We start from the raw sequence: 20133 nt of genomic DNA, 5'->3' as shown, positions 1-20133 counted from the left end.
CTTTCAGTGTAAAGAATTAAATGAATATGACTAAGTGAATTATGTCTATGTCTCTGGAAGGTAAGAACTTTGAATAACACTGAGGCTACATTTAGATCCCCACTGTGAGATTATTTCGATTGATGTTATCATTCAAATAGTCCAAATAAACACTTAACTTTAAAAAAATCCAGTAGAAAAGACTGATTGCTTTGTTTCATTGCAAAAGTTTCACCTAACTTTCATGTTTGCCTGCATGAGCCCTCAGAAGTTGTCAAAATTAAGGATTGGGGATCAGAGCTGGTTATATACCCTGTCACATTTAATTACAAAATTTTAAGCATGCTAAATTGTGTTTTTTTTTTTCACCTTTTTTGTTCTTTTTCTCACATAGGGTCTTGGTTATCTAGATGTTAACTAGTTATACAAATGTAAGCCAATTATTAACTGATTGAATGCCGTGCTTATTATACGTGTTTAACTTGTACCTCCGTTCTCAACTTTCATTTACCTTGCGGCAGACATTTTTATTAACAATTTTTTTTCTGAAAAAATATTTCCCAGTATATACTAAACACTTAAGAATAATGATGTACTCTTTTCTTATAATGCTTGCAACTGCCTTATCATTATAATATTTACAAAATCTACCATATCTAAGATGTTTATTCTTCTCCTAGGTTTTTGTACACATGATATACACTACTTAAACATTTTATAAATTATCTTAGAACTTTCTGATATTTTATAAATATGTATACTTTAAGTGCTGAGGATTGAACCAGGGCTTCTTACACGTGAAACAGGTGCTCTACCTACATGCCTATCCCATTTTACTTTAAGACAGAGTCTCCCCAAGTTGTCCAGGTTGGCCTTAAACTTGAAGTCATCCTGTATCAGCCCCATGAGTCACTGGGATTATAGGAATGTACCACCACACTCAGTTAAAAATATATATTTAGTTAAGAAAAAGTTTAATGTAAGTCACTCAAAACTTAGCATCTACTACAGTGGCTTACACACATTCTTCAAACCACCATGCAAATCAATACACAAATTATTTCATGCCCAGGTGCTGTATCATAGCTAAATTTGTCTTTGTTAATACATGTTAGCTAATTCTGTAGCTAACCTTTAACTTCACTGATTTCATAAAAATTTACATTATATATTTCATAGTGCATGTAGATACTGAATTGGTGAAGTTTAGAAGAATCTCTGTGCACTGATTTTTCACTTGGAATTACAAATGGCTTCATTTCCTCTGAAGTGTACTATATTACTGCCACCCTGTGGAGCAGTCAATGAAGTACTGAACTCTGAAAATTCAGACACCCAAATCCAGAGATGACTATTATTCCCATCTTCTGATGCTTTCCATGTCTTTAAATTTATAATTCTTACTTATCCATAAGTTTGGAGAAATGGTAAGTAAAGTGACCCATTGAAATATGCACAATATAAAATTTAAGGTAAATTTTATTCTCAGAGATGGGGTATAATCGTAGAACTTTTTTTAGGGTATTCATATTGTCTTGCATAAAATCGAAAAGACAAAACAACTCAAAATACTAAGATCCTTTGTGAGAAAAAGAACAAAAAAGGGGGAAAAACACACAAGCTAAAAATTTTACCTGAACTCTCAAGCACAAACTACCTACTTTAGACTATGCCTATATCATGGCAACCAAAACTTCTGTGGAGGGAAAATTATTTAATTTATGTCTAGTACCACATTTATAATCATGTAACTAATGCACACTGGAAATTTTCTAAGTGAAATATTCATATTAAGGTATAAGTTTCTCAGCTAGTATGATTTAAAATTGGTTCTTATTTTAAAAGGTTTGTTTCTGTGAAATTTTCATCACAGGGTCATGTATTAAGCACACACAATCCATTGTAAATGTCTTTGGCATATATTTTTCATAATGCCAGAGCCCAGATCTTCAACAGAGGTAATGTGGGAAAGCAGCATTAAATATACATTGGATTGGGTTAAAAGAATTCCAAGATTGCACAATTTAGCATCTATTACAGTGCCATACACATAAATCGAAATATTGAATGTAAGGAAATTGAAAAATCAAATGAGTAGTTTCTATTTTTTAGAGAGACTGAAGACAAGTTCTGTTCTCTGTAATAGTAAGTCAGTTCATTATGATATGTAGGAAGAGGAGAGACTACTAGTAGTAGTCATTACACACTTTGTAATTTAGGCAGTTTCATTATACTTAGAGTAAATTTCTAATTTTTTTATTACATAGATCTGCTTGCTGGAGTTATATAAGAAAATTTAGGCAAAATGCAAGGATATTTAGTACACTTACAACAACCATGTGCTTTGTTATCCTAGAGAATACGAAAAACTCTTGTAATTCTTGACTCACCCTTAGGTGTAAAATATAGTCATTAAAGTGATAGTAATTTGGGGGCAGATTTAGTAAGATTAGGCAAATTAAAAATCATTCATTACTAGTTATAAATTTACACAATTTTACCCTTAGTTGTTTAAAAATAATTTTTCTCTGAACAGAATATTATAATTCCAATCATTCACAATAGATGACTGTACTAGTTAGTTCAAAAAAACCCTTAATTTTCAGCAAATTTGATTATTTAAAATGTACTACTTATTTATTCCATATATACCATTAGTTCACAATTTTAGACTATGTTTCTGACATCTGCTAATCTGTTTTAAAATTTGTTTTGTCTTGTTTGTTGAATACTGAAATACTTTTCCTTAATTAAGAGTTTTCCAAAGCCACAGGGTCAACCTAGTTTAAAAAGTCCTAAGAATTTGCTTCCCAGCAGAATCCAGTTACTGGAAACTGTCACCTCAACAATTATCAGTTATCCAGAGTTCAAGTTTAATTTACAACAGGCAAATCTCCAAAGAATAATGGAAATGAGTCTATGAAGGAAGAAAGTCCATGAAACTAAAATAAAAGCTTCAGCTATTGAGACATGTTAGAAAAATGATGTCAGAGATGGGCTGTATTAATCTACTCCGTGCACTAAAATTTTTGGTATTAAGCCTATCAAAATACTAGACTGGATTGAATGTTTTAGGAGAAAATTCTACAGTGGTTTCTTCAATTCACACATGTACTCAAGCCCAAAGTGTTTGATTAACCCACATCTCTAGTTTCATTGCATTATATAATAAATGAAAGGATCCAAATTCACCTGTCACCATTTATTTTTAAAGCCAAAATGATCTGAAAGGCACTTGCAACCTACAAAGTTCTGGTGATCCACCTTGGGCTGTTGAAGCTATGAGGAGTATATCCCAGAGGGCTAAAGCCCAGCTGCCTGACTAGAAGGTAGGCTCCCAGGTGGACAAATGATGATCAGCACAGACAATGAAAGAAACAGACAGATGGCCGTCCAGGCTCATTCTATATGAGGGTATGAAATTTAGGCTATAAATTACGTTCTTGATTCTGCCATATAGTTTAGTTGTTGTTGATTTTCAACAAGTTATTTAACTTCTCTAATTTGGGCTTTTGTATTTCCAACATGGCGGTGATGATGATGATGATACTTTTATCAGATGAGCATCCCAGTCATAAAAAATAAAAGTGGCGTTTATAACATATAAAAACAATAAGCTCCATGACTTTTAGCTACGGTAATGAAGAAGAAGAAGATGACGATGATGATGACTACAAAGTTCCAAAATTCTATGAGGTAATATTTTCTATTTGTGGGGCATTAGCCTTTTCTGCCTCAAAAAGATCCTACAACGACTCAAAATAATACCTTTTTAGAGAAGCAGAATGGACTCTTCACTCTGTTTACAACAAATTCTAATGTCAAGGGGACAATATTATCTAAATGTCACTGTGTCTACATAAGATAGATCTATTTGAAGTCTCCAAAGTTCTGACAGAGGCAAGAGACTAATCTATGTCTGTTCAATGCATTCAAGTAAATAAATAACATAAAACCACTGTTTAAAAAGGAAACGAAACACAGTTATCACATGTATTTTCGCATATGCCCCTTAAAGAACCCAACTAATATTTCCTTCACATGTTTTACATATGCATATATAATGTGCATACATGATTTGGGATTGTAGTGGTGTTTAAATTTACTAATAACTTTAATGAATCGTTCTCACATTTTTAGGCTATATGGAAGTAATTTCACATTCCTTTTCTTTTTCTATGTAAATTTATGGTACTTGTTAAAGTAGGGATAAGCTATGAACATAATGCATTTGCAAGCAATTTCTAGCTTTGTAAAGAGCATCATCAGCTGAGAGGTTTAAGGCATGCAGGAATTCATTTCAAATAATCTACTTGTGTAGTGACAAATATTACACTGATAATCAGAAAACTCAGGAAAAACCCGTACTTGGAAAGGAATAGTGTAAAAAGAAAGGTGCCATTAATACAATCATTTGTTAAGTCAACAGAAGCCCTCTGTATTTTCAAAATGTCATATGCAGGGTGGAGTATCTTATTAGTTTTATCCCACATTCCAACTATGCACAGTTCTTGATGAGAAAAGAAGGGAGCATAGAAATAGCAGGACAGATCACTTTTTCTAAAAATTTTGTAACACAAATAGTGATCCTAAGTCAGGATGGTACAATTCTGCCTAAAAATTATTTCAAGTGTACTTTCTGCACTCTGAAGTTAATTTATCATTCATATTCTTTGTGTCTAAGGTAACTTAACTGTGACTAAAATTTGCTTTAGATATTAAATTAAGAAGTCTGTAAAATGCATGAATATAATATTATTCAAATGTGCTAAGATATATCAGCGTAAGGAAAGAATTGCCAATATGAATTTTAAGAGAAACAAGTGCTGACAAACAAGGACACACACATAAATGTGCATAAAACGTGCCTTTTATATTGATGGTTTCTCTAGTAGAAGGGTCAGTTGCATTGTTCTCAACTCTATAGTGACTGCAGCGAGACCAATACATATCATTTCTATGAGCCAAGGTATAGCTCCTATTCTAAAGCTGAAAATCTTGGAAACTGTTGAATTTGTGAAAATATCTGAAATGAAAGTTTTCAGATGCAATTCATTTGTTAAATGATCTTAAATACTTTACATGCTACAGGTTCTTCATTATCATATGTTTGAAGGCTTCATTTTTGCCTGATGCAAAAGTCAGGCAGAGAGCTAGTAGAGGATGCAATGAATTATTTCCTGAGAATTATTTTTCTTACCATCTGTTGAAAAAGTGATAATATTCATTCTGACTATGGTATTCAGCCATTTGTAACTTTGATTTAGACTTTTATAGACTATAGAATATTTCTTCCTGAAAGTAACACAGGAAAGATTTTCTCATAATTTAAAATATTCCTTAAAACCAAATAAGTTCATGACAATACACACTGTAAGTTATAACTCTAGTTATGTGATCCTTATTTTTAAAATTATTCCACATCTATCACATGCTTTTTTCCCATTTGTTCTTCTTACTCAATTTACTAGGTATTTAAAAAAAAAATTGTCCATTTTAAATGCCTCTTTTTTTTTCATTAATTTTGAAAATTTAGCAAAGGGAACTATTTCCTAGCTGGCTAGGTAATCCTAAGTGTGTATTGCTAAGCAACCTCTTTGCTAGTACATGGAAAATCAAATATATTTAATTTGCTAGTCCTGGGAATTATCTTTCAACTCTGTGTCTGGTTTTACTTTTCTTTTTCATTTGTTTGGACTTTATGATAGAGTTCATTTTGGTTTTGGCACCATTTTTGAGGAGGTCTTGTACACATGGTTCAGCCCTGAGAAATGGTACTGTTGCAGGTAAAGATTAGAAAGTGAATGTGCTTTAATTTGGAACAGCTGTGTGAGAGATTAACATGGATTCAGATTTAAAGCTGTACCTATCTATAATCAGGTAGATTAATTCCCAAGAGCAGTTCATTCCACATAAGAACCCAAACATTTTGTTCTAATTCTCAAAACTTTTGGCTTCATTAAATCATGCTGTGTATCTACAGCCTCATTCAGCAGTTTTCCAGATAAACCTCATCACACCTCCCTTGGTTGCTCTGGATGATTTTTGATTCATATGGATGAAAAATGAAAATAATGAATCATTCAACAGCTGAATTAATGCCAAAGGAGAGACTTGGGGGAAAGGTAGAATTCAGACAGTAAGTTTTCAGAATTTTAAAAATTCACATAACTTTTTTTGTGTGTGTGCAGAGATTGAATCCAGGGACGTTTAACCACTGAGCAACATCCTCAGCCCTTTTTATATTTTATTTAGAGACAGGGTCTCACTAAATTCTTCGGGCCTGTGTAAATTGCTACGGTTGGCTTTGAACTCACAATTCTCCTGCCTCATCCTCCCGAGTCACTGGGATTACAGGTGTGCGCCACTGGGCCTGACTCACATAACTTTAAGACTATAACTTTGAGATATTTTTTAACTTTTATTTTATTATGGTAAACACATAAGAACTGCCCTTTTAACATTTTTTAAGTATGTAATACATTATTTGATTGCAAATACAATGTTGCATAGCACATCTCTGGAGTTTATTCATCTTGTTTAACTGTAACTTTATACCCATTGATTAGGAACATACCTTCTCCCCTCACCTCAGCCCCAGGAAACTAACATTCCACTCTTTGATGATATGAATTTGACTATTTTTAGATACCTCATGTAAGTGGAAAAATGTATTATTTGTCTCTTTCTCAATGGCTTATTTCACTTAGTATAATATCTTCAAAATTCAACCCTATCATTACATAGAATTTAATTCTATGTTAAGGTGAAATACTATTTCATTGTAATATATAGACTGTATTTTCTTTACCCATTTAACTGTCAGTGGATATTTAGGTTATTTCCACAACGGAACCACTTTAAATAGTGCTGCAGTGAACACAGAAATGTTCCTAAAGACCATAATTTCAATTCTCGCTGATACGTCCCAAGAAATCAGATACCTTGATGCTATAGTAGTTCTGTTTTTCTTTCTTTGAGGAACTTCTGATTGTTTTCTGATTGGCTAATCAGGTTCCATTCTCATCGGCATCATACAAAGGATTCAATTTCTATACAATTTCTCCAATACTGTTGTCTTTTTTTCTTTGATAACTGTTATTCTAATATCTCATCATGGGTTTGATTTGCCCTGATGACCAAATACATCAGCAGTTTCTTCATATATTTGTGGGTAACAGTATATTTTCCTTGAAGAAATGTCTAATTGATGTTCTTAGTCCATTTTTCAATGAAGTTATTACTTTTATTTTTGTTTGTTTTGTTATTGAGTATTATAAGTGCCATATATGTTTTGTATATTAATCCCTTATAAAACAAAGGGTTTGCAAATAGCCTCCCATTCTGTAGATTGTGTTTTGACTTAATTGTTTCCTTTGCTGGGCAGAAACATTTTAGTTTGATACAGTCTCACTTCTCTGGGCTTTTTTGCCATACTCATTAAATCACTATAATCGTTTAAGACTTAAGACTTATGACATACCTATAAGTCTTTAATCCATTTTGGGTTGAGTTTTGAGTATGTTGTCAGAAAAGCAAACAACTTCATTTTTTTTTTTTTTTTTTGCTTTTGGATATACAGCTTCCCCAATATTTGATGAGGAGACAACAAACATTTCCCCATGTATATCTCTGACACTGTTGTCAAAGATCAGTTGACCATATGGGCATGAGCTTACTTCTGTGGACTCTATTCTGTTCCATCTATCTGACTGTCTTTATGCTAGTAATAATCTGTTGTGATGACTGTAGCTTTGTGGTATATCAGGAAGTGTGAAGCCTCCAGCTTTGTTCTTTGATCCAAGACTGAAGCCTCCAGCTTTGTTCTTTGATCCAAGACTGAGCTGGTGATTTATGGTCTTCTCTGGTTCCACATGAATCTTAAAATTGCTTTTTTCTATTTCTCTTAAAAACAAAAATGGCATCGGGATTCTGACAGGGATTGCATTCAATCTGGAGCTAACTTTGAGTACTAGGAACATTTTATCAATATTGAGTTTTCTAATCTATGAACATGGGATGCTTTTCAATTGCTATGTCTTCTTTAATTTTTTCATCAAAATTTCATGGTTTTCATAATTTCTATTCAGATAGTTCATAAGTAGAGTATAGAAACCCAACTAACATTGATTTTGTATCATGCAACTTAACTGAATTTAGCAGTTCTATCAGACTTTTGTTTGATTGTTTATGGAGTCTTTAAACTTTTCCACATATAAAATCATGTCATACTGCAGACTGTTTCCCCTTCTATTGAACTGTAGTTTCACTCTGTCATGGTTAGTTTAAAAAAAAAAAAAAAAAGGTATGATTTCAGTTCTCTTCAAAGATTAATTAATTTTTGAAATAAATGTATTTTATAATATTAATAGTTGAATTTTCTGTTAAACTTGTTATATTTATGTTCTCTAAAACATGGAAATATTAGATTAAGATTATTTCAATGAGCAGAATATTTACTTTCCCAGTTATGGTTTATAATTATGAATTTTTTTTCTATAACAGAACTGATGCTTCCAACTTTTGTGAGATAGTCTCAATTCATTTATTGTCATATATTGAGAACTATCACAAAATTTATATTCTTAGCTGGAGGACTAAAGACAAAAGTTAAATGAGATACAGGCCCCAAAATGTAAGACCTTGTATCCAGAGGGGGACAAAGGATAGATTCTATGGGTACAGTGCAGACAGGGACACATACGGGCTCTGTAGAGTGCACTGTGGGATCAGAGGTTGACTATCCAAACAAGACCAAGGAGGGAGGGAGATATGAGGGACATCTGCATTTAAGGAGGACTGCTCTGAATTTTGGAACAATAAGAAATAATATAAGACATGCCCATTATATCTCTGATTAATGATTCTGTATCCTCCCATTACTTTTAATTTTGATAATTTTCCAAAAATATTCATAGAATCAGATTATCACTTGAAAATCATACTCTATTAACAACTCATTCCATTTATCAGCTTTCTTAAAAAAAAATAAAGGGCTTCTCTTTCCAATTCAATCAACAGATAATTTAAAAATAATTTAAACCTTGAATTAAATAGTATGACATTATAGCATATACAGTATGCAAGGAATTCAATATTAAGATTTGTGATTAATTCAAGTTACATGTGTGTGTATATGATTTCAATTCTTTGATCACTTTCAAGTGCACATAGGCTCAAAAGCACTGGAGTATTTCAAAGTGTTCCAAAAATTTTCATCAGAACTATATCCCATTGCATACAACATTTTGTCTGCTAAATAATCTGAGCATATTAATTCATATTTCAATCTTTTTAACACATAAACAACATGTTTTCCTCAAACACATAAAATACAGTCCAGCAAAGCTAGTAATGACCCACATCTTACAAAGTGAAAAAAATTCTAAAGTGAAAAGCTGGGTGCAGTGGTGCAAGCCTCTAATTGCAGCTACTAAGGAGGCTGAGGCAAGAAGATCATGAGTTCAAGGCCAGTCAGGGCAACATAGTGAGTCACTGTCTAATAAAAAGAAAAAGAAGGGAGAGGAAAAAACAGCAAAGCAAATTGGCATTCAACTCTGAAGTTTTCTTGTGGATAAATGCATAATTTTTGAAACACAAGAAATAGATTATAATTTCTGACCACTTCTTTATGGATTTCCAGTCTTTTATGAATGAAGACTGAGAATTATCATCTAATTATAAAATGTGTACAGTGAGAAAATAGAAATAAGCTGATAGAGGATTGCTAGAAAAGATACAGTTTTTAATTTGTTATAATTAGTTACACATGATAGTAGGATGCACTATGATACATCATACATAATGGAGTATAATTTCTCATTCTTTTGGTTGTACATGATGTAGAATCACACCAGTCGTGTAATCATATATGCACATAGGGTAATAACGTCTGATTCATTCTGCTACCCTGCCTACCTCAGACTCCCTCCACTCCCTTCATTCCTCTCTCCCTAATCCAAAGTAACTCTATTCTTCCTTATGCCTCCACGCCACAACCCCCGTCTCATTGTGAGTTAGCATTCACATATGAGAGAAAACATTCATCCTTTGGTTTTTGGGATTGGCCTATTTTGCTTAGCATGATATTCTCCAGCTCCACCCTGGGTTGATTGTCAATTACAGTAACAATGATCATGAATCCAGCAAATGTCATAATTTCATTCTTCTTTGGGTGTTAACAGGTTAGCTAAATCCCTCTTGCTACAAAGCTTTCCTCTTGCAGTAAAATAAACATTGAAATCAATATATTCCAATTACAAAATGCTGATCTTCATGATCTTCATTGCTTATTGAGATTGAAATCTCTTAAAATATTATGCCTACAAAAGGACTGGCCTTAAATCTTTCCCTAAAATGTAACAGTTTTAAAATCAGATGCATTTTTTTTTCTTGTTGTAAATTGGGCTTTTGAACATATACAGAATATCTACAGAGATTTTTTTTAAAGTGTTTTAGGAAATTTAAGTAATACTATAATGTCTTATAATTAAATTACATAATAGTTTTCCCAAGCAGAGCTTAAATTGTTCCTGTTTTTCCATTGCCTTCTGATTTCTCTTTTTGTATAATATTTTTTATTTAGAATCTATGCATAAAAATAAAATAGGATCAATAAGTCCTAATTATTTCACTAACATATTAGTCACATACTATGTGTGTATCCTATGAAAATATTATATTTTCCAACCCATAGTTTATGTGACTTTACAATTGGGTCTAATGTCTTTAAACAAAAGTTTCCCCTTACCACCAACACCACTATCTCTTCAACAACCACCTAAACATTAAAATAAAAATATTATAAAATTACACTCACTTTTTTATCTTTGTTGTATTTGGCAAATATCTCCTGGGCTCTCTCTTCTCCTCCATCCGTGAACAACATGATAATCTTATTGCAGTTGGCTCTGGAAACATTATACTGTTAAAACAAAACAATTGCCCATTGTTGATAATGAAGGACATGGAAAATAAACCAATATGGAAAAAGCCGACAGAGATTGCTAGTAATAAGGGAAATGTCTGCTCAGTAAATAGATTCTGAGAACCTGTTTCTGGACCAGGCCAGGCCCACTCTCTGCCCAGGCAGATCTCACAATCTCACTTCTTTCACCTCTTGGATCAGATGTCATTCCATCTGTGAGACCTTCCCTGACAACTATGTTTTAAGTTGTAAACTCCCACCTAGACTGTATTTCTCTGGATATCATTTTTTATTCTTTTACACATAGTATATATTTTATTTGTTTATGTGCTAATTGATGGATTCCACCAATAGAATGTACAGTCCACAAAAGCAGGATATTTTGCCTTTTTCATTCAGTGTTGTTATTTTGCCTATGAGAGTATCTGGCACTTAATAATCCCTCCATGACTGAATAGGAAATGGATTTTAAGTTAATAAATGCATATGTTAATTTTATGCCCCTATAATTTTATAGCAGAAACAAGGAAGTCATATTAAAATATGAATACGTTTTCAAGTAATTTTAATACATTTCCAAATAATTATTCCTTTCTTCCCTCCTCAGTCATTATATTTTTTTCAATTACATTTCCAAAGGGACAAACTCCTCACTGACCCTCTAACATACAATGCTTTTATTCCTTTGTAAATTTTGAGATATTCCCAGAGTATTTTTTTCTCCTCTCTCAACCTGCCTGCAGATGCTATTCCTGAAAGATTCAATTCCAGTGATAAGTCCTATTAAGCTTTAGGATCTCCAAAAGAGTTGGACACAGAAGAACAATGAACTAGTACTAAAGTGCCATTAAAGTGAACAATTATCTTGGAAAGCTGGATTTCTTTGAGGTACAACATTATCATCTTAGCTTTAGGCTGTTATAAAATGTATTTTCCTTAAATGCTGAGAAAAATAAACTAATTTATAGATGCTCGATTTTTTTTTACAATGTCAGACCTCTGGCTCAGTTCTATCCAAAGGAGACATAATATAAGCCTACATGTAATTTTAAATTTTCTTTTAGCCACCTAAGGAGAGTAATACTAAATATATGGAATTAATTCAAATAAAATGATTCATTTAACTAGTCATCTGAAATATTAATTCAAAATGAAATCAAGATAACATGCTTTATTTTCTGCAGCATAAGTCTCTGAACATTGTTGTGTATTTTACACTTCTACCCATCTCAATTCAAAGCAACCATGTTTCAACCTCCCAACAACCACATGTGATTGTAGTTACTGTGTTGTATGGCACAGCCCTGGACTTCAAATGACTAATGCTTTGAAAAATCATTAATTCTCCTTTGGTATCCAACCTTATTAAAGTCCATATTCTTATCTTACTTTTCAGTCAAGATAAATCCCTTTTTCTGATGTAAAAATTAATGAAGTTAACATTTTTCTTTCTTGGTGAAAAGGTCCTGTTTCATACAATCTCACCTCATCGACTAGACTATTAGGACATCGGCAATCAAAGTTTTTAATGAAGCATTGGGGAAAACGTAAGTATTGATTAACTAATTTATTACATCCACACATGGTTCTTCTCTTTTTCTTTTTTTTTGTACTACTGGGAATTAAACTTGGAGCACTTCACCATTGAGCTACATTCCCAAGTCCTTTCTTACTTTTTGAGACTGGGACCTGCTAAGTTGCTAAAGCTGGCCTGGTACTTGAGATCCACCTGCCTCAGTGTCCTGAGTCTGTGGAATTATAGGTGCTGGTTCTTTGAAGATGACTTTTTATGCAATAATAATTATGACTTGCAAATTTGATAATATAAAACTTTACATATTTTATCTTAAAAATATGTTTGTGTTCCCTCACATGCACAAGGCCCTGAGTTCAATCCCCAGTACCACACACACACACACAAAAAAAAAAAAAAAAAAAAAAATGTTTGTGAGCTGGGCACAGTGGCACATGCCTATAATCCTAGCAACTCCAGAGGCGCTAAGCTAGGAGAATCACAAGTTCAAGGTCAGTTCTCAGCAATTTAGTGACCCCTAAGCAACTTAGTGAGACTCTATCTAAAAATAAAAATTAAAAAGAGTCTGGAGATATAGTACTTGTGGGTTTGATTCCTAGCACAAAAAATATATACAGATATATATCTATATATATATATGTATAAAAAATATGCCTAAAAATCCCTTAGTTAAAATTAATTTCTCTATTTCATTTTTTTATCTGCATGTATAAAATGGTCAAAATAATATGCACCTAAAGGACTGTTTTATAGAGTGATTCAGTAAAAAAATTTTACCCCAGGTCATAGTTTTATTTTTTGAAGCATTAGATATATAATTAGTATTAATGAATAAGAATGTCAGTGTATTTGTATATTTGTTTAAAAGTCTCTTCCTAGGAGTCATAGATATCAGGGCACACAAAAATGGGAATGTACGAAAAATCAAGAAATGTTTTGTTTTCAAAACAAATAAAGCAGTATTTTTCTTAGGAGTAACCTCCTTAGGATTTGTGGTAGGAGTAATATATATCACAGCAAATTTTCTATGGGTTTACAATTATGTAAAAATCACACAGTCACAATAGTTAACATTTCTTTGAACAAATTAAGCAAAATACTTGATAATTTCAATAAAATTACAATTAATGGTGTTGGTAATATGCTTCAATGTGATATCACTGAACAAATTCTGTTCTTTCCCTGTGTGGCCAGCACATAGCATAGCCTCTATCACACACTCAACAAAAACCTGAAAAATAATACTTTATGAAATCACAACTGAAAACTAAAGCAAATCTTAATTTAACATTTATTTTCTAACTTAAAAATACGTGTGATTCTATTTGATACTTGCATCTGTGATTTTAAAGGTAAATCTGAAAGGACAAAGAAAAAATTGAATGGAATAGCATGATAATAAGAACATAAGTATTTGGAGGAAATGACTGGATATGCTTCAACTTTGAATAAGATAAGCCATAATATTTGAGAAAAGAAAATTCATATTCCTTTACTAGAGGACAAATATATCTCAACCTAATGATAAATTACCTTTGAATTTTGAAGTTTTGAGAATTTAGTTTTTATTAATGAACATACATTATTTATTAAGCATATTTATTTCACCAAAGATAATCTCCCCTGTTGAACATCTTTATTTTCCAGTTTCCATACTTACTTGAATAAATAAAATAAAACCTGACCTCAAACTGGACATATCTGAAATGAGCTATTTCTACCCCACATTCCCCCATTGGGTTCCTGTGATACCATCTGCCTAGTAGTCCAGTTCAGAGAATTTGGGTCATCTGAGTTCCTCTCACTCTCCCTCCTGTGCCATCCATCAGGTACACCCACCCTCCCTCTGACTGTACTTCCACTCAGGATATTGTAATAGATTCCACATGGAACACCTCTCAACATGCCCCTCTCATGCTATGAGCTTTTAGTTTGCTCCTACACACTTCACAGACTGATGCCTGGCAGTTTTTCCATTTCTGTCACTGCTCCCATGTTGGGAGAAATTCTAGTTCTTGGCTGGCAGCAGTGAATGTCCAAGTGTGTAAGGAAAACTTGCAGGGAGGAGCTTTCTGCTTTGGCAACCCAGGAAAGTAAAGAACTGCCCCAAGTTGACTCAGGGTTACCAAGGGAACCCATATAGGAACCTGGTGGTCTGATTCCCCGTAGCACATTGTGATTGGGCAAGAAACCCATAAAATGTATAGCTGTTCCCACAATAAACAAGTTTGCAGGCTGCTCGCCACAAGCCTGCTTCCACCCAACTCCTGGAGTTTGGTTCTTAGCTCCATGTCCTTACCTCACGTATGAGCTAGCCCGTCATGGCACAAGAGAAACTACACTCCCATACTGCTCACAGTCCAACCATGCCAAACCAGTTACAATTTTTAAAATATGTCATGTTGTCTCATCTGTTTAATCCACACTTTCTTATTCTTTTCCTGAAATGATTTTCCCTCTCTCATCTACCTCTGTAGAATCTATGTACTGTTCAAAATTCCATTTTCAAGGAAATGCTACACTTTCTTAACTTCTTGGGGTACAGGAGGAGGCTCCTCTCCTCTGTGCTGCTTCAGCAAACATGTAGAGAATGCCATGGAAGAGCACTTTCCCATCATGATGTGAACGAGATCCAGTGAGTTAGACTAGTCCTTCTTGAGAGCAGATGGTCTTTTCTCCTGTCATTCTGGCCCTAGCACTATGACAGGAAATTGAAAAGTATTTAATAGTGAAAACTACTCAGCAAATATTATAGGAAGGATGAGCTGACTACAACAACCCTGGACTGATCATCAATTATAGTAACAATGATCATGAATCCCAAACCAATTGGATAGCTATCATTTGCAGGTGGTATGCCATGTGCTATGTTCTCTGGACCATCCTCTCCACAGCTCTATCGTACATGAGCTGTGGTGACTCCCATTTGTGTAAATGAGGAAACCAAGGTACAGAGAGGACAGGTCCCCACTTTCAACCTTTGTAAAAGTAATTTCTCATGAGAGATGCAAAATGCAAGTACCATAGAATGAAACAGAGGACATGGCCATTTGAAGATACTTGTCCATGGTGTGAGCTGGCTTCTATACCATGGGGCAGGCAGTATACTAGGGTCTTCCAGTCTAAGGGCAGACCTCCAACAGCAATGTACGGAAGTCTTTGCTGAGAAGGAATTCCTGTTGTGAAACTTGTCTTTCTTTTCACTTTAAGTTCTACCATTTGGACTCTTTTGTTTATTTAGGAACAAGAAACTTAAATATCCACACCAGATAGTTAAAACTAAAATATTTTTAGTAAGCATTTGATGATCGATAATATAAGTATCCAGATAAGTTTTGCAGCAATTGAGATAAAAATGACATTCTACATAGGCCAACCCATTTTCACTTGGTTATACAAAAGTAAGTCAAAACATTAGCTTACAGATTTTTTTTTAATAACATAATTTGGGGAAAGTGATATAGAAGGAAAAGAAGATTGATGGTGTATATTGCTTTTGAATTTTGGATTTAAAAATAAAAATAGTTCAAAGACTGCTACTTCCTGTACGTATCTGCAGTTTGTGTCCATCTGGTACATCTGGTTTCTAAACAAGTAAAAACAGCACTGTTAAGGAAATTTAAAGACAGTAACTCTCAGGATATTGAAATTCAGATATAACAATTCAGAGAAAAGGGCACAGTATCGCTACTTACATTTAGCAGTTGTTCAAAAGCAAAACTAAAGCCTTTCTTATAATCTGTTATTCCTTTTGCTGTGATGTTATTCACTGCATCTTTCAGCACTTTCTTATTTCTTACATTTGCTTGAACAAGGTGCTGAAAACAGCTTACATCCTGAGCATTGCTGTTGAACTGCAAAATATAAAAAAGAAAATGCATAAATGAACATTAAGATCAAACATACAATTTTCAACAAATTTGTTCTTATGCATCTCAACCTCACTGCATTGCTTTCTCTTTCAAAAGAGTGTCCAAGTAACAAAAGGCCAAAGATCAAATAGCAATGTCCATCTAAGCCTCCAACTCATACTGTTAACCCTGAGCCAGTTACCTTCCTAATCTTAGTTTCCCTGTTTATATATTTGAGTTATGTGAGGTCCCTTCCAGTTCTAAAATTTGAGGATCAATTTGAGAAAAACAAAAACAATGATATGTAGTGTACATTAAAAAATGCTATGAGATACCTGCCCAGGATGAAGGGGAAGGTAAGGATTTTTAATTATCTCTTTTCAGAAAAGGTTGGTTAGAAAAAGAGGACCCTGGATGATAGGGATGGATAGAAAGTGATTTTGAAATGTAAAGATAGAGTCTCTGATGGCTCAAACCAGAAGGCAATCTGAATCAGGATCAACCAGTAGCCTTTTATAAACATCACTCTCTAGATGATATAAACAAAGAACATGGGGATAGTAAAGGTAAGTGAAGGGCAAGTAGATTACTGAAGGTAGTTATTGCTGTGAAGGGTGACGCTCTCATTAATAAGAGATTATGAGAGGGCAGGACCATAACTCTCTGATGATACCTGCCCCAAACTGAAAACTTATGAATAACCAAAAACGTAATTTCACTGTTCTATAAGGTGCATTCACATAGTTCACTGGAAACAAAAGGAATACTGCACAATCCAGGACTGTGACAAAAAGATCCCTCTGTTTATTTTTTATTATTATTTTTGGTAGCAGGGATTGAGCTCAGGGGCACTCAACCACAAGCCACATCCCCAGCCCTATTTTGTATTTTATTCAGAAATGGGGTCTCACTTAGTTGCTTAGTGTCTTGCTTTTGCTGAGTCTAGCTTTGAACTTGATCCTCCTGCCTCAGCCTCCCTAGCCACAGAATTCGGATTAGAGTTTATTAACTGTAACTTGTGCTAATTCCTTAGGCTACTGGGGCCCAGATTGTTACATGTTCAAAACTGGAATAAAAAACATACTTGCTTGAAGGCAGAGAACTGGCCAGACAAAATTTTGAAGGTTATTTTCAGATCAAAGGACATACAATTCAGTGCTTTGAATGTGTGGGGCACAAGTGATTACAAATTCTTATAAATACAGTGCAGCATTCTTTTTTCTCTGAAGATCACTGAGGCTAATTATAAGGTACACTCAAAATTCATTAGCTATTTGTGAAGCAAATATTTGCTAGTAGCCAAGAATGATAGGAGGTAATAGTTTCAGATTGAAGCAAATTATTCATGCATACATACACACACACTCACATGAACCACATATCCATAAGCAAACACTTACATGGTATTTATTATGTGCTCCATTTAATACACACTACAAAAACAATAATCATTTCCTCTTTGCAAGTGCCCTACAAGGTAAGCATTATCATTATCCCCACTTGATCCCTGAGAAACTTTAGTAGAGGTTAAATGAGTTGTCCTTAATCACATGACTAATAATGATGAGACCAAGTGACAACTGTGCATGGTGGCACAAGAATCTATTGTTCCAACTATTCCCAGGCTGCCTTTCAATGTAGTATGATAATTGATTAGTTCCATAAAGAAATAGAATAGTGTGCTGTAGGAGACGATATCCGGGGAAGCATTTCCAATGTGGATTATGAATAACTGGGGCGGAAATTTCCCTCAGACATGGCATTTCCTGTGATTCCAGAGAAATGTCCCAGTAAGGAACATGGAGAAATGAACATTTCAGGGAAACAGCACAACACACTATAAGGCCCAAATTATTATTTGGAGTTAGGGAGAAGCCTTTTAAGGAAACATATGAGGACCAAAGAAAGGCAGAGTCTAGATCATGTGGAGACTAAAGAAAATGCTAAAGAAATGAGTTTTATTCTTGGTCAAAAGAAAGGTTTTATGCCAAATGCAAAATTTAGTCCAGAATTTTAGGACATCACTCTAGCTGCTGTGTGGAAAACAGATTTAAAATGAGCAAAATTTCTAGTAGGGAAAAGACAGGAGGCTATTGTAGTCATCTCGCTGAAAATATTTAGTGGCTTTCTTTTTCATGGAGACAGTCAGAAAAGAAAGGCCTCAGATGTATTTTTGAGAATGAACAGGATATGGTGGTGAATTCAACATGTGAATGAATAACAGAACAGGATCTTGAGTAACTGCCAGGTTTCTGCAGACTCTGGGTGTCTGGAGGAATGACCAGTTCAGGGATAACTGAGGACTGAGGAAGAGAAGCGGAGTTCGACTTTGGATGAGATTTCCATGGATGTGAGACAGGAGAGTGGAGACCTCAAGAAATAACATCCACAGCACGCAGCTCAAGGAAGACGTGACTAAAGATTCAAGAAAAAAAGAAGGAGGTTTGATCCTAAAAATGTGACTTAAAGTCACGTGAATTAGAGTGAAATAGAGCAGGAGGATTAAGAAAACTGAGCGAGCTCCCAGAGAAGCAGGAGGGAAATCCGGAGTTTCTTAGTTTCTTGGAGAAAGATGTGAGAGAGAGAAAGAAAGAAATCTCAAGAGGAAGACGTAGTTCAGAGACAGAGATGACAGGTCATAACTGCCACTGAATTCACCCACATTGGGTGGGCAGTTCCTAAAGGGACACAGCAGATGGAAGGTGGCAGCCTGTGCCCAGGCAAGTCTTCACAGCACCTTGGCAGAGCACAGCAAAAATATACTGGGTGGTACCTGTCGGGGGAACCTGGGGTCAAGGAAGGACTTCTTTAAAGTGAGGAGTCACCACAACGCAAAGGACTGATGGTGAAAAGAGGAGGAAGAAAAAGATGGCGGGAAATAGAAAAGAGGTTAACAACAACCTAGGGGGAAGTTGAGAAGGATGGGATTCAGATGGCACACTGAGGAGAGTCCCTAGAGGAAAATGCACGTCAGCTTTATTACTGTAGTAAGAAGAATGGAAGCAGGCACAGGCATATGGAGGCCTGAAGATGCAAGAGTTGCTGTTTGTGGCTTTTGTCTTCTTTAATGAACAAGGAGAAAGGTGATCAGGCAAATGTAAGGTCCGCAGAGAGTGGCGAGGAAATGGGAAGTAAAATGTCCAGTGTAGATAAATAATTCATGTCTTTTACAGTTTTTTTTTTTTTTTTGAACACACATTCAGGTACATCAGATATTTAAGAAAAAAGTTCCAATATATTTTACTGTTTTCTAAAAATGTAGATGTTGAAGACTTAATATCATCAACCAAATGACCATTCCCATAGTCTCATTGCTTTTTCCATTCTTTCATAATTTGTTGCAATCTTATTTTAGACAATTTTGAAAACAGAGTGTGAGAATTTCTTTATATTAGTAGACTTTTAAAGTTTGCCAATAGATTAATAGGAAACATCTAATCATAGAGAACTTTTAGTAATGGTTACAGGAACTGTTAATTAACTGATTTACTTAAACCATGAATCATCATGAAGATACAAGATATGCTGAAAATGAGCACTGAATAATGCATTGCCCTAAGTCTTTCATTTGGCCTTGACCTGCTTTTAACACAGAAAAGTGGGGCATCTCATTAAGTCCCTTTAATACAAACTGATTAAATGTAAATTCAATTCACTAAATACAAATTCAATGGTGTATAACAGAAATATTACAATTGCACTCACGAAAAAACTCATAAATAATGCAGGGAAAGGAATAACTAACTTACAAAGTATAACTCCCTATAGGAAATCTTATTCTCCTAGGAAAGTGATGGCAAACTTTCAAAGCTCTAAATTAGATAAGAATATATTATAGACAT

At 34.2% G+C, this 20133-nt stretch overlaps 1 protein-coding gene across 13 annotated transcripts in view; it reads right to left on the bottom strand.

The window, feature by feature from the left end:
- Nucleotides 1-20133, bottom strand: part of CACNA2D1 (calcium voltage-gated channel auxiliary subunit alpha2delta 1) — a 455544-nt gene that overhangs the window by 70533 nt on the left and 364878 nt on the right. For all 13 annotated transcript variants that reach the window (XM_079151110.1, XM_079151106.1, XM_079151111.1 and 10 more), the window contains 2 exons: nt 16136-16294; nt 10799-10903 (listed from right to left, as the gene is read on the bottom strand). In XM_079151110.1, coding sequence (XP_079007236.1) covers nt 10799-10903; nt 16136-16294 — 264 coding nt within the window. The remainder of the gene's footprint in view (nt 1-10798; nt 10904-16135; nt 16295-20133) is intronic.

This window comes from Sciurus vulgaris, assembly GCF_902686455.1.
Source record: "Sciurus vulgaris genome assembly, chromosome: 8".
NCBI lineage: Eukaryota > Metazoa > Chordata > Mammalia > Rodentia > Sciuridae > Sciurus > Sciurus vulgaris.
This window is presented reverse-complemented; position numbering and strand designations above follow the sequence as displayed.